General features: G+C 51.2%; 3 protein-coding genes across 3 annotated transcripts; 1 reads left to right on the forward strand and 2 right to left on the reverse strand.

Moving 5' to 3' along the window:
• Window positions 1–7,017: 7,017 nt before the first annotated feature.
• FMAN_00622 (uncharacterized protein) lies at window positions 7,018–7,923 on the forward strand (the record flags this gene model as incomplete). Its single annotated transcript, XM_041834396.1, has 1 exon — window positions 7,018–7,923. The coding sequence occupies one exon, from the start codon at window positions 7,018–7,020 to the stop codon at window positions 7,921–7,923; it is 906 nt and encodes a 301-aa protein (XP_041675953.1).
• Window positions 7,924–9,199: 1,276 nt separating this feature from the next.
• Window positions 9,200–10,640, reverse strand: FMAN_00623 (uncharacterized protein; the record flags this gene model as incomplete). The annotated part of the gene is made up of 2 exons (XM_041834507.1): window positions 9,200–9,683; window positions 9,877–10,640. The coding sequence occupies 2 exons, from the start codon at window positions 10,638–10,640 to the stop codon at window positions 9,200–9,202; spliced, it is 1,248 nt and encodes a 415-aa protein (XP_041675954.1).
• A 521-nt stretch (window positions 10,641–11,161) lies between these two features.
• Window positions 11,162–12,576, reverse strand: FMAN_00624 (uncharacterized protein; the record flags this gene model as incomplete). Its single annotated transcript, XM_041834619.1, has 4 exons — window positions 11,162–11,367; window positions 11,478–12,125; window positions 12,187–12,311; window positions 12,380–12,576. The coding sequence occupies 4 exons, from the start codon at window positions 12,574–12,576 to the stop codon at window positions 11,162–11,164; spliced, it is 1,176 nt and encodes a 391-aa protein (XP_041675955.1).
• Window positions 12,577–13,501: the final 925 nt, after the last annotated feature.

The raw sequence follows: 13,501 nt of genomic DNA on the forward strand, positions 1-13,501 counted from the left end.
GACATTATGGAAAACATACATCATCATTTCACCATGTCAACATCAAAAGCAACACGGAGTGGAGAAAATACCAGGATCAGTCAGTAAACTCTACTATCGTGAACGAGTTTACGGAGTACATAGGTAGCTATAAATCCTTCGACCGACAGATGATAAGAACCACCTGCACCACCGCCAAGTTGCTAAGACAATAAATAAAATAAAATAAAATAAATAAAATAAAAAATACAACATAGCAAAAGCCCCATTATTAAGGAGAATGTAACATTGTGTGGATTGGCGTGTAAGTGGTGGAAACATATCGAAGTTGATGCCATACAAAAGGAAAGGCGGTGATAGCCTGGCACGCACTTGCATGACATGACCCAGAGAAGATTGAAGAATAAAATGATACCCGAGAGATTTCGGCAATACCTTTGAAGGGCCTTGCATTTTTACCTTACTTTACCTCATTAGCCTGCTTTAGATTGGTAGACGACGAAGACCGCCAACGACCAAGCAAATCCCCGTCGCGGCCGGACTCGCTCCCACTGGCTGGTGAGAGTCTGGGACAGCTGCTTGGCTCCGGCTGACTGGTTTGGCGTACGGCTGGTTGCCGCTTGTGCCTGACAATCTACCCCAAAGGAACGAGGGTGTCGTCGACCTGGTTACATCATTGGTCAATGTGGTCCTAGGCGTCCCGAGCAGAAGGGCTTGATGAAGCGAAAGAGGGTATCGGAATCGCATCATGGCTCAGCGGCGCGTCACAGACGAGGTCCCCTAAACCACCAGGTCATCTTAGCAACACTAACCAGGTAGAACTAAGTATTGTTTGCTGATGATGCCTGCTCCGCTCGCCATGTGCTTCACTCCTCACCTAAAGCCCGGGAGACGTGCCTTGCCCAAGGCAGGCAAGATAGATCTTGTCCTTGGGCAATTCCACACATATGTAGAAGATGATGGATGATCGCTGGATTCCCTGAGGTTAGATTGATTCCCCTCGTATGTACTCTACAGTACGGGCCCTCTTCTCCGGTGCCATGTCTTCACGCCCCTCCCCTCGCCTCCCTAACTCCCTGAAAACCCTTGATATTTGGTCTCAAGCCCCTCGGTCGCTGAGGCGGCGGGACCCTCGAGAGCCACGCGGACGGGACCGATGAGGCTGGCCTGCCAGGGCATCCGACCACGCACACTCCACGCAGGGCACCGCCTAAGAATTCAAAAGGGACCGATCCCCCTCCTGACTTCAGATCTCAACTGAGCATCGTTGACCCGATCCCCTTCGATGCTCGATCGCACTCAGTGGAAGCCGATGCGCCTCAATGCTGCCGCCATTCGTTTTCGCCCCGCCGATCAGATAGACAGGACCCTTGTTGCTGTTTTATTTTTTTGTGATTAAGAATTCAGTAAACCAAGGAACTTGCCTGACACAGTCAACCCTGCGGTCATCTGCGTACTTTTTATGCCTTCCTAGTTTTTGTGATCGAGCACAGCCGGTGCATACCCATTCGAGCCAGTCTAGTCATTATTCTGGAAGCACTTCGATCTCCGACTGCTTCATTAGGCCGGCTTTGAAACTCTGTTGTGGCCTTGCAATCCGAAATCAAGATTATTCCCCGGTCGGTATGAAACGGCAATCTTGGATGCTTAACGGAGCCTGACTTTGGCCCAGCTACCTACCTAGTATCTACTCCCCGGAGGTTTTTGATAAGTGAGTGTTCGACCCTAAAGCGACGGGAAGTCTGTCTCCATCCCATGACCCGTTTTGGATGTTGAAGGTACTCCCGTTGCAAATGTTCCGCCAGCAGTTCATCAAGATCGTGCTCGTAGGTTGCTCAAACCAAGATCTCTCGGCCTGGTCCGATCAGTTGCGTCATTAGAATTGGAGAGAAGAAATGGCATGCACAAATGGGGCCTGTCATTTACAAGCGATAGCTCATTATCCTAGACAGATCCCTAAAAGCCCTGTCAAGGCTTGGTGTCCATGTCATCCATCTATCCACAGCGTGAAAGATGAACGTCGCTGTAGCGAAAGGTACAATCAACCACAATATTGGATCGAATATTGTCATCATTTTCATCGACTTTGCTGGGCCCTATAAGAGTTATTTCACCTTGTAGAGAGAGACCGAGAGACACTGGATTCATTTGGCCAAGGTAGCTCGGCTAGGATTTGTGACGTCAACGCGGCGCGCGATGGAAGTGCTGTAAATAATGCAGACTGTTGTCTGCTTGTAAACGCATCCGTCTGTCAACCGATGATGCTAATGGTGGAGGGACCCTGAATGCTGGCTTCATCAGGGTTCAAGAAGCACGCCCGATGTGCGTGATTGGCATTCCGGAGCAAAACGACCGGAGGGGCAGAGATTGGTTTTGAGATCGAGGTTGTATGTACTGATGAAATGGAGGAATACCCTACTCGTATTGGACCACGGAACATAAAGTTCGTCGTTTGTGTCAAGACACCCTGGCAGACAGACAGCAGTACACAGCTGCAAAGTGGAAGTCAATCTGGCGATTCAAGAGAGAGGGGGTGTAAGGAGTCAGAAGCCAGGGTCAATCCAATCAGCCAGGACTGAGCCAGTCAGCTTCAACGGATCATATGGGAAACCTCCTCATTCATCAGGTTATCAGCAAGGGTCGCCGGGTGTCATTGGCTGCAATGGCTCCTCCTTCAACAAACCTCATCTTGCCGAGATGGGGAAACCACCTGAGCTGAGTGGAAGTCAAGTCTTGAGTCTACAACAGGGTTCGTCAACTCCATTGCGACACCCTTCGGCGCCCGGGGTTGGGTCCGCGCCCAAACAAACGAGATCGCAGGCACTGACTCTGGCACTGTTATGGAAGAGAAACGACAAGATAGAGTTCCTACGGCGACTACCGGAGGGCATCCGCACAAGGTTGATTGGCCAAGAAACAACAAGACGAGGTGAGGTTCGACGAGAGAATTCACTCCTCGGCACGCCATCCTGATGGCCAAGTTACAGAACACAGCATCTTAAATGATGCTGTTGTTTGCCATGTGGCTTCTAAGACCAAAGCTACATGTTTGGTTCAATCACCTATAATAAACTGCAAAACCTTGGCAACGAAGAACGGGTTCAGTCTGCTTCCATTGCTGTAGGACTGTCGGGAAGTTTTCGTTCCCTCTGGTACTTGTCATGGGTTAATTGGCCGAACCTCTCCAGAAGTTGCTGCTCTGTTGCGGCTGGCGTAGGCCGTAAACAGTGAAAATGTTGGCATTGAGTCGGTCCCCACCCCAGAGCCACAGTAAAACTCCCTTGATCGCCATCTTCTCGATCTTTTCCGATTATTGGTCGATGGAGTTTCTATCCCCAGTCCTGATGGGGGACCCTTGGGGACGACCCTGGAGGCGTTAGCGTCAAGGGGATTGTTGTCCGCCCCCCGCCGCCTCCACTTTCAACCTGCTTGCGAAGCTGACCACAGCCAGACACGCTGAGGTGCTGAAAGCAACTCAGGCAGCGCAGCGCAGCGTAGCATCTAGGGGTGTTTGTGCCTTACTAGCCCTCCATTGCTAGCCACTCTAGCTCTGGGGAACGTGCCCCGGCATGATCCACTCTGGCCCGCCCTCGTCTCACCCCAAAGCCCGCTGCTGGTTGCGGGCAGCAAATGGAGCAGATGTCTTACTAGTGGGTCAGCGCCACAGTTTTATTTTTCTTTCCAGTTGCTACTCTGTAGAGGGCCTCTGGGGCCTGTTTTTAATGTCATCAACGGGACGCTGTCACCATGACGCCTCACTTGCTCAATGCCCTGCATGAGTCCCCTCAGGGAGTAAGAAAGCTATGGAAGGTGAGGAAATATTCAAGAAACTTAGGGTGAACTTGGGAGGCCTATAGGTCAGTTGTTTTTATCACATAGGATAAATGTTCTAAGTTTTCTTACCTCCTCCTGCCCCCTCCTTCTGATTGCCGTAGATAAGCATGTTGGTGTTGAAGAGGGACAACCGTGGTTGAAGAGCGGGGAAAAGTTGACCGAAACCCCATCGCTCCCGTCCACGAAGCACCGTACTGTATGTTGCATTGTATAGGTAGGTAAGCAGGTTGTTTAGTTTACCTAGAGCTGACTGGCTTTTCAAGTGCAAGCTCACAATACCCGACGCCTGTGTCTCTGTTTTCTTTTTAACGTATAGTTTTGCGCAAAACTTGGGTATGCAAGCCGCTGGGTTGGCTGGGGATTTGCAGGGTCCGACCTCTAGAGTACAGACAGTTTCCTGAAAGCGACAGGATTGAGCCCTGCATGAGCTGTATAGGAAAGTGTCTGTCATACAGTATGTACTGTGCTTGGGTCCGTTTTGCTGTTGTGTAACCGTGAAAGAGCTCTGATAATGAATGATCAAGGGTTGCCGCTACCTGGAGCTGGAGTCGCTCAGTTGGCCAGAAATTCAGCGATTACTGTAGCGTCCCTCTGAAAGTCTGGGCCTGTAGCTAATGGCTTGCTGTTGTGAAGTTGACGTCACCATGGTGCGATTAGAAGATGTACGGTGTCTCGGGGTCCCAGGTACTCTCTCACTAGCTCGTCTGATCCGGCTATCCGTCATGGTGACGCCCCAAGCCTAGGGATCGAGATTACAGTTTGGAAATCAGGGTCCAAGTCCCGGAGTGCCGTTCCGTAGGATAGGTGCAGTAGTCGTCAACTCATCAGCAGGGCCGCACTTGGTGCGCAGATACCTACTGGTAGGTATGGTACCGTGGTCAACATCAGGTACTAACGTACGTATTGTGATATGAGCGTGTCGCGCCGCGGCCAGCTCAATGCGGCCGAGTGACGGGGTTTCAACTGAGTGCAGAATCAAAGAACAACATCTTTGAGTTTAGAGGTATTGCGCTGTGCGTTGTGATTACTATAGAAAATGTTTCCTGACGCAGCATCCGACCGAGTGGGCGCCGGTGAGTCCAGTGTCAATTAAGGCAGGGCGTATTATGTGGTAGCAATGGGATAGGAGGGTGGAAAGCCATGCAAGGAAGTCACTGCCTGCAGCAAAAGACTGAGCAGAAAGCAAAGCAAAGCAAAGCAAAGCAAGGTGAGATTCAATAATGTTCGGTATCCATGGTCGCGAATGATCGACATTACATGGAAGCTGGAGGTGAGGTGAAGGACTACTGTACATACAATTGCTTCTCTGAGCGAGAGTTATTTGGGGAATAGTGTTCCCAGTAAAAAGGGACTCTAGAGATGGCTTGCGCTAAAAGAAGGTCAAAAGCAAGCCCTTGGTCGCCTCACACCTGCTGTTCCTTGGCGGTTATCCTTCATCGACCCTGGCAAGAGCTCGGTGGTTGCAGCTGGAGGGCCATTAAAGGTCCCTTCGTCCCTGGCAAGCCACCCCACACCAGCCGGTGTTCCCACTTAAGTACCAAGGAAGAGCCAAAAACAAGAGCGCGAAATCGCGCCGTAGCAAAGAGAAGAAATCAAGAGAATGGAGTTTTCTTCTTTGAGAAAGAACTTACAAGCAAACAGAGAGAGAGAGGAACCTGCGGATACCTAATGCAATTCCCTCTATCTTTACTCTGTACATCCTTCGAAATGTCAAGTCGGCTGCGTAGGTAGCTGAGGAAAATCAAGGCATAACCCACCATGTTCTCAATCCGGTCCATGTGAGGTGCATTTATTTTTTCATCACTCCGAGGTGGCTAGTGGATGCTACCACTATCACCACCACCTCCACTTTTCCCTCAGTAAGCTCCGGCCAAAACCGTCTCAGCGGTTGCACCAGCCTGGCCGCCGAGCCCTGGCTGGCCTACCTTGGGACAAATGGTGAGGGGGAGCGGGAGCTTACTGATGACTCTCAGGGCAGGTGCCTCTTTGGAGAGTTTCCCATACCAACCTAGGGCTCGTTTTTAGAGGCCAGTGCCACAATGCTCCTCACACCCCTCCCCTCCCCCCTCTCTTCTCTTCTCCATAAAGTTGAACACTCTGGACAGAAGAGGAGAGAAGGGGAGAAGAAAGAGCGAAAAAAAAAAAGGAGTTAACGGCACACCACTGTCTGTTGCTGGTGGACCCCATGCTCTAGGGTGTGTGTGGCTCATCCAGGCCAACCTACCCTGCCTACCCAAGTTACGTCCATTCATCGTAACTCTCAATTCAGACTCGACATTTTTCTCGATCTCATCGATCGATGGGGTTGCGCAAAAATTCCCATGCTTGATTCCCACCCCAATTCTATCCCTTCTTTTCCCTTCTTTACTCATACTGCCCGTAGTACCCCCCCAACCAAGAGGCGTGTGATCTGTTTCCCTCCGTTCTGTACGTACTCTCTCCCACTCCCCTTGTTTTCCTCCTTGTGAATCCAACGGGTTACTTATAAACTTAAGCTCCAGCCATCCATCATTTCCAGCCTCGCTCCGTCTGGTATTATTCACTCCTCATACTTCTATTTACTTTACTACGAGACTCTCTCCTCTCACAAAGTTGTTTCCAATTTTGGGCTGATCATTGACGGATATAACATCCGTTCTTGTGTTGTGTATTCAGTTACCCTTTCCGTCTGCTTCATCGTTGCCCCTTGGCTCTGGCTCTGGCTCTGGCTTGTCTACTGGATTCCTCGGCAACCTACATTATCTAAACAACAACAATCACCACTTGTGCCAGATCTTTCCTTATTCTTCTGTGCCATACATGAACTTGATACCAAACGTCCAACTACTCTGCTTCCTTACTACCAAGACTTGCAGAATTGACACCGCCATAATCAATCAGCTCCTTGTTCCCTTCGCTACCACTACCGGACCCCTGTCTTTTTTTCAGGAACACGCACGCAACAGACCACGAGAAACCCATCAGTCTCGTGTTCTAAAAAGCGGAGGCGATTTTGAGCCATCAATCCCTTCGTTCGGTCTCCTCGAGTCCAGACAAGCTCCGCGACTAGCCATCCCGCTATTTGGGTCCGCCTCGTTTCCCTTCGGAGCTGCAACCATATCTAGGCGCATCAAGTCGCCCAGTCTGATCTGATCAGTAGCTGTGTTCTACTGATATCACTGCCACTGTCAACATTACCAAGAGCAGTTCCCAATTCCTGTCGCAATGACAATGCACGCAATCAACGCCGCTGGTCGACGAGTTTCACTCCTTAACGACGAATCTGCTTCCCAACAACAACAGCAGCAGCAGCCGCCCACGCAACGACCACCTCTCAGCTTCCATTCTCACTCCAGCTATGCCTTCACTCAATCATACCCCACCCCAGGCAGTACTTCTTCTTCGCCAAACACTCCCGAACTTCTTCGTTCCGACTCTTATGACTCTCAAATGAGCAACGATCCTCTTTCTCCTCTGACTCCCAACGTCGACTACTACCCTCGACAACAGGTCATGTACACAATTCCTCAGGACTACAACATGGAGGCGAAGCATGCCCAATACGCCGACAGCACCCGTTCAGCTTCCTACGACGCTGAGATGGTCAGCCAGCCCCGATCCTCGCCTATGCCCGAGCGCCCCGGAAAGAGGTATCCCTGCAGGTACCGCGACACTCATGGCTGCGAAAAGACCTTCACCACCTCAGGTCATGCCTCGCGCCATTCAAAGATTCATACTGCAGAGAAGGCTGTTCAATGTACCTTTGCAGGATGCCAGAAGAAGTTCACTCGCGCCGACAACATGAAGCAACATCTCGAAACCCACTTCAAGGATAAGAGTCGCTCTTCTACCAGCCAGCGCAGTCACAGGACATCCCTAGCTGACGCTCGTCGTAACTCTACATCCGGGCGCCCTTCCGCAAGCCGCACATCCTCGTCCAGGAGCCGACGCGACGCTGATCCTTATCCCCTTCCCACGCCCCCACTGGCCTCACCCAGTGTCAACAGTGGATCTTGGGATTTGGGTGGCCGCAACTTGCCCATTCTCAACCGCCCTGTTGCTGGCAGGACACCTAGCGGTCTGGATGCCCTCGCTATGGCCGTGGCATGCCAGGAGGGTTCCGGTGTCTGAAGTGAATAATGCTGGATCTCTCACCCCTGGCATTCTCTTCCTTCTAAAAAAGATTTTTTTCTCGGGCATTACTTTATTGATAATCTTAATCCTCTGACAAGTCCTATCTCTACACACAAATCACTCCACCCGTCGACTCGATCTTTGGGGCACAACCTACTCCCCTCATGACTCCCCCAACCCACACACAGACATTGGTGCATTTTTATTCTGTTCAATTGATTGTTTCCATCACGGCGTTGTATGAACACACGAGGAGCAACCCGGATCCCAAGGCGTTATCCGTTTGGATGGGTTTGTTTTATTTTCTTACTTTTTATTTATTCATCATTTATTTAAAAGGTGTCTGGGATTGGACGGTGTCGCGAGTATACGATTGGCTACACGGATGGTTCTCCCCATAAAGGGCACGCGGTTTAGATAAACGACGACAGGAGGTGCCCTCTTGGAGTTTCAAACCCGAGGGCGAAAAAACGCATGGCGTTGGCGGGGTTTTCACGATTTGATGTTTCCAACTTTTGTTCAACTATAAGATTTTCACAGGGATAGGCCCATTCGAGGGCCGTATCGGGCATCTCTAGGGGCATGGGTGGTGGAAGAACTCGAGACAGCGGCATAGTACACACTTGGTCGCTGCCCCTTGCGGCTGTATTTAGACGGCAGTGAGGCAGTTTCATGTGTGGTGCTTCCATTTTGGATTCAACACACGAACTGTATACAATTGATACCATTTCCAAAATTTTATACTCATCTTCTCCCCAAGAACTTTTGTAATATCAGCCAATGTGAAGGGAAAGAATACATTTATTTACAATGGTGTAATACAAATTCTTCCTATCATCGGCATAATTAACGATGACTTGCTGTTCCATTCGACATCAAGTCTATGGGCTCATTACTGCCATACCTTGTGAGCTTGTCGCCTCAGTACCTATTCAAGCTAATATAGATCAATATCCTATGAGACTCTGCTTTGCCAAGGGACAAACAGATATCCACTTTGTAGCACTCGTTTATGGTATACTCTTGGTAACCAATGAGCTGATGGTCGGCAGGTAACTCGATTGATTTCACGCGCTTCTGAGTTTTGTCACATGGGAATGTTCTGACAAGCCTGAGACACTTCAAAAACATACATGTCAACCACGTTACACATGACAAGTAAAAATCTAATTTCTTTTATATATGTGTGTATGCTTTGATCATCTAATCATTCGATGTCGTTACTCAACTAATTGTCATCATGCATCATAGTTCTCGTACCACGTGCGATTCCCTATTCCCATATATCCTCCTTTTCTGCACATAATCTGGCCATCTCCAGCTGCTCGTCTGTCTGACAGACGAGCACCCGCTGCCTGGCATCGCGTTTGCCGAGTTCCTGGACCACATCCTTGATAGGTTCCTGATTACTAGCATCATCGAGGGCAAAGCCTAAGCAGGCAACCCTCTCGACGACGGCAGATCGAAGCTTAGCGCTGTGCTCTCCAATGCCGCCAGCGAAAACCAAAGCATCGACACGGCCCTCGAGGGTTACAAAGTAAGAGCCGACAAAGCCGGCAATGCGATCGACAAAGATTTCAAAGGCCAGGCGGTGGGTGGGCTCGTCTGACTCGGCAACTACGCCAAAGTTGGTCGTGCCCGTCATGGACTTCCAGCCGCTCTCCTTATTGAGGATCTCCTCAGCCCTTGAAATGTGAAGATGTTTGGTGGATGCAGGGGAGAGTTTCCCCACATCGGAGGCATAGTGGAAGACAAGACTGCAAAGGTTGGCAAGGGTCAGCATGCAAGAACCTTAATTTAGAAGGGAAGACCCTGATCCCACCCCTCGGTTCCGGATCTCATGTATGATCTGATGAGAGTAGCATTCCGCTGCATCCGGTGGGGCATGGTTCTGGGTTCTGGGCCCTAGGCCCTGGGCTAAGGGTGTTTTTGAGGGATTGAGCGCCTTACCTAGGATCAACACTGCCGCTTCGAGTCGCTCCAGGAAGGCCCGCCAAAGGTGTAAGCCCCATACTCGTATCCCAACTCTTGCCGCCCTTGATGGCGCAGGCGCTGGCACCGCTACCGAGGTGCAAAGCGATCATGTTTAAGCTGCCGACGTCTTTTTCAAGATAATGTGCCACGGCTCTTGTGATGAATGCATAGCTGATCCCGTGAAATCCGTACTTGCGTAGGCGATTGCTTTTCGCGATCTTTGGGTCGATGGGGTAGGTGTAGATGTGTGGAGGGATAGTTGTATGGAACTGTGAGTCGAAACAGGCGACGTTGATGGTCTTGGGTAGCGCGCTGATGCAAGTGTCGACGATGCTCAAGGCGACACCATTGTGAAGTGGTGCTAGGTCGCTGAGCTCTTCAAGGTGGTGATAGGCATCTTGGGTAATGACTTGCGACCGATCATAGTCCCCGCCATGAACAATGCGATGGCTGGCGATGGCAATATCCTCCTTTGAAGAGATCTCCTTGAGTTCAGTGTCATCAGTGAATGTCTTTAGGAGAAGGTCGAAAGCATCCTCTTGATTCTTGACACTTTCGGCGACCTCTTTCGCCTTGACCACCTTCTCACCGCGACGCGTATAAGCAAGCGTTGCTGGCGGAGCAGTCAATCCACCGATTGAGGCCTCTGCGATTTGACGAGGTTCTGCGTTCTTATCTGCAGTATAGACTGAGATCTTGACCGAGCTAGAGCCGGCATTGATGGCGAGAATGACCTTCATGACCGATGGCGCGACGCTGAAGGGATCAATGTTTTGGTGTTGAGTGTGTATCAGGAACGGGGGAGCAGTGGCAGCAGAACTGGGCGATGGATGCTAGGGGAGAAGGGAGCTTGAGTTGAGTTTATCAACTTTCCATTCATGACGGGTTGTGCATCTCAATGACGACACAGCTCCATGGTACGATCCAGGCACCGCGGGGGGTCTTCAGAGACGGTGTGGGGGCGCCCCGAGCATTTCCCCGTTGTCTGCCCACGGATAGCGACATAAGGTATACAGCCTGATAACCTCTGTTTGACGTCCTGGCCAATCCCCTACGGGCGGCTGCTGATTATCGCCTTTTTGGGCGGCGTTTGATGAGCGCTTTCATTTCTGACAGGTGAAAGGGTGTGGGCTGTCAACGTCAAACCTTGCAACTACTGTCACCCCACTTGGACACGCACTGCAGCACGAGCATGTGGCTCGTCTCAGTGGTGCAACTGGTCGAGGATACTGATATGGCATCTGACTCGGAATTGACCTTTTCAAGGCGTAGCTTCGGCCGCATCCGAGGGCTCTGGCACCGATTCGAGCATGTGGTTCGGCCATCCTGACACCGGCAAATCGGGAGAATGTCCCGGCAAAATCTGCGGCGAGGGCAATTCGAAGTGGTTTGGTGGAAATGGGATGCCGTTGAATTCGCGGTCCGAACTGTGGCAATAAAGCCAGGTCTCGATAAATCGTCGGTATGCTGGTCTGACTGTTAGCTGACATGTCTGGAGATAGATTTGGAGATTCGGCCAGGGCAGCCGTTGCTCCTACGAGGGGAGCCCTCTATTTTGGGGTTTTTTTTTTCCTAACCTTGACGCTCAGTGAACTGGATGGCCAGATATCGTATGTCGAGAGTCGGCTGCTGCAATGATCTTGGCTCGGAGGAGTCATTCGTTCTGGTTCGAGATCGCATACGATGCGGCAGTGAAAAGCGTCGGTGTGAGTGCTGGTCGTCGCCCGAAGTCTGCCGCCTGCCAGACGCATTGAGTCGAAGCTGTTTTGCGCGGTCGTCCCTCCCGCGCAGTTCCCCGTCGAACGAGTGAATATCATACTCTCGGTATTGGCCATCCGTCTTATTCGCACACACGCTGAGGGAGTGGAAAGTCGTATATCGATCCCTCCACAGCTTGAGTCTCTGGATCGCACCGATCCCCTTCACCTTGCCGAAGCCATCTGTGCGACCATGGACGTTTGTCCAAACGACGTCGACGTCATAGAAATCAACTAGGTCCTTTCTGCGCAAATCTCCCTGAAATTGAATAGAGCTCTCGACTGTCGTGAACTCGTATCTGATCGTGACGTACTGGTCATGTATACAAACACCCTCGTCCGTTGTGTACCGAATCCGGTGAGGTTCCTGAAACGTGAGATATCTTTCCATGTCCGAAGGGTCATAGTACGGGCGATGGCGCGAGTGGAGGGTATGAGGATATATGTCGGAGGGTGTGTCGGAGGGCACTGAGAGTGAAGTGAGTTAGCTGACGTTGGATGTGGAAAGCAGCAGCCCAAGTCTACATACAGAAGTGTTCGAGCAATTCGTTCTGGTAGCTACCCTGCCACAGAACACGGCGCTGCTCAGAGCCCACCACTTCCCAAGGCCCCAAGTAAACGACTCGTTCGTCAGGAGTATCTTGAAAAAGGATTCTAGATGTATCCCAGTGTCAGCCAGATGAAACGCCATTCATATCAACCGCGGGCCGGGAGAATCGCACATTGTTGCCTGGAAACCCGGGGGTCCCAAATCGAGTACCGAGGTCCCAGTTCCCGACCCCTCGGTGGTCGGAGCAGAAATGGTTGATATGCCGGAGGTGGGAGTCCAGGTTGAATCAACCGGACTGACGTATGTTCGTCCGTATGTTGGCGGGCGACCGAGCGACGAGGAAGTAAAGGACGAGCCCGAGGACGACATGCTGTCGCTGGTAGCAGTCGAGGGCGATCTGGCTGACCGAGCGGTGGGGACATGTCATGACACGGTCACAACGGCGCAGGAGGTGCGAGTGGTCTCTGCTGGCGCCTTCTTGAAGATCCCAGTGACCAGCCCTAAAGCCGCCGTTGGCACGCTCTGGCTTGAACTTGGGCAACGAACGGTCAGGTCTGCTGCGTGGAAGCCTGTGTTGACAGAGGAATGGCGGCTCGGCAGGCTCTTGGCTGTCGAGGCCCTGATATCGCCAATGCCTGGGCCGGCGCAAAGGCAGAATCTCAACAATAGGGCAGCGATACAACGTGGAGGCACCGAGCAAGGTATGTACACTCAGTCGGGATAGACTTCAAGCACTAGATTGGCAAGGGTAGCTCCGGAAGCCGCTGGTGCATTCGTCTGCCCCTCTGATACGACAGCAGGAAACTAGACCTTGGGAGTTCCAGTAATGTATCTGTATCTTTATCCGTACGTATGTACGTGTACAGTGAATGGTGTGCTTGATGGGCGCCAGGAGCCGAAGATGCCAACCTTGGATGAGGTAAAGTTGGAGCTCACGTACGTGGAGATATCGCACCGAAGCTGTTGCAACAGCAGTATGTATGTAGAGGGCAAAGCAGGACAGACTCAGACTCAGACTCAGACCAGACCAGCCCAAGATAGGACAGGAGAGAAATCAAAGTTCAAGGCGACTTCCTAGAAGATTTAGAGCTAAGCAAGTATGTCTGTTTTTTTATGTTTTTTTGGTTGTTCGTCCCATGAACAAGCTGCAGGCCAGCATCATCCATCGCAAATCGTGCTGGGAGCGAGAAGAAGAAGAAAAAGTAGATAGACGAGCGCGGTGAATTTCCACGGATAGTCGACTCAATGAGGGGCCTACAATGTTTGGGCCCGCATCAAATTCGCCAGGAGGACG

Source organism: Fusarium mangiferae (assembly GCF_900044065.1).
Source record: "Fusarium mangiferae strain MRC7560 genome assembly, contig: FMAN_scaffold001, whole genome shotgun sequence".
NCBI lineage: Eukaryota > Fungi > Ascomycota > Sordariomycetes > Hypocreales > Nectriaceae > Fusarium > Fusarium mangiferae.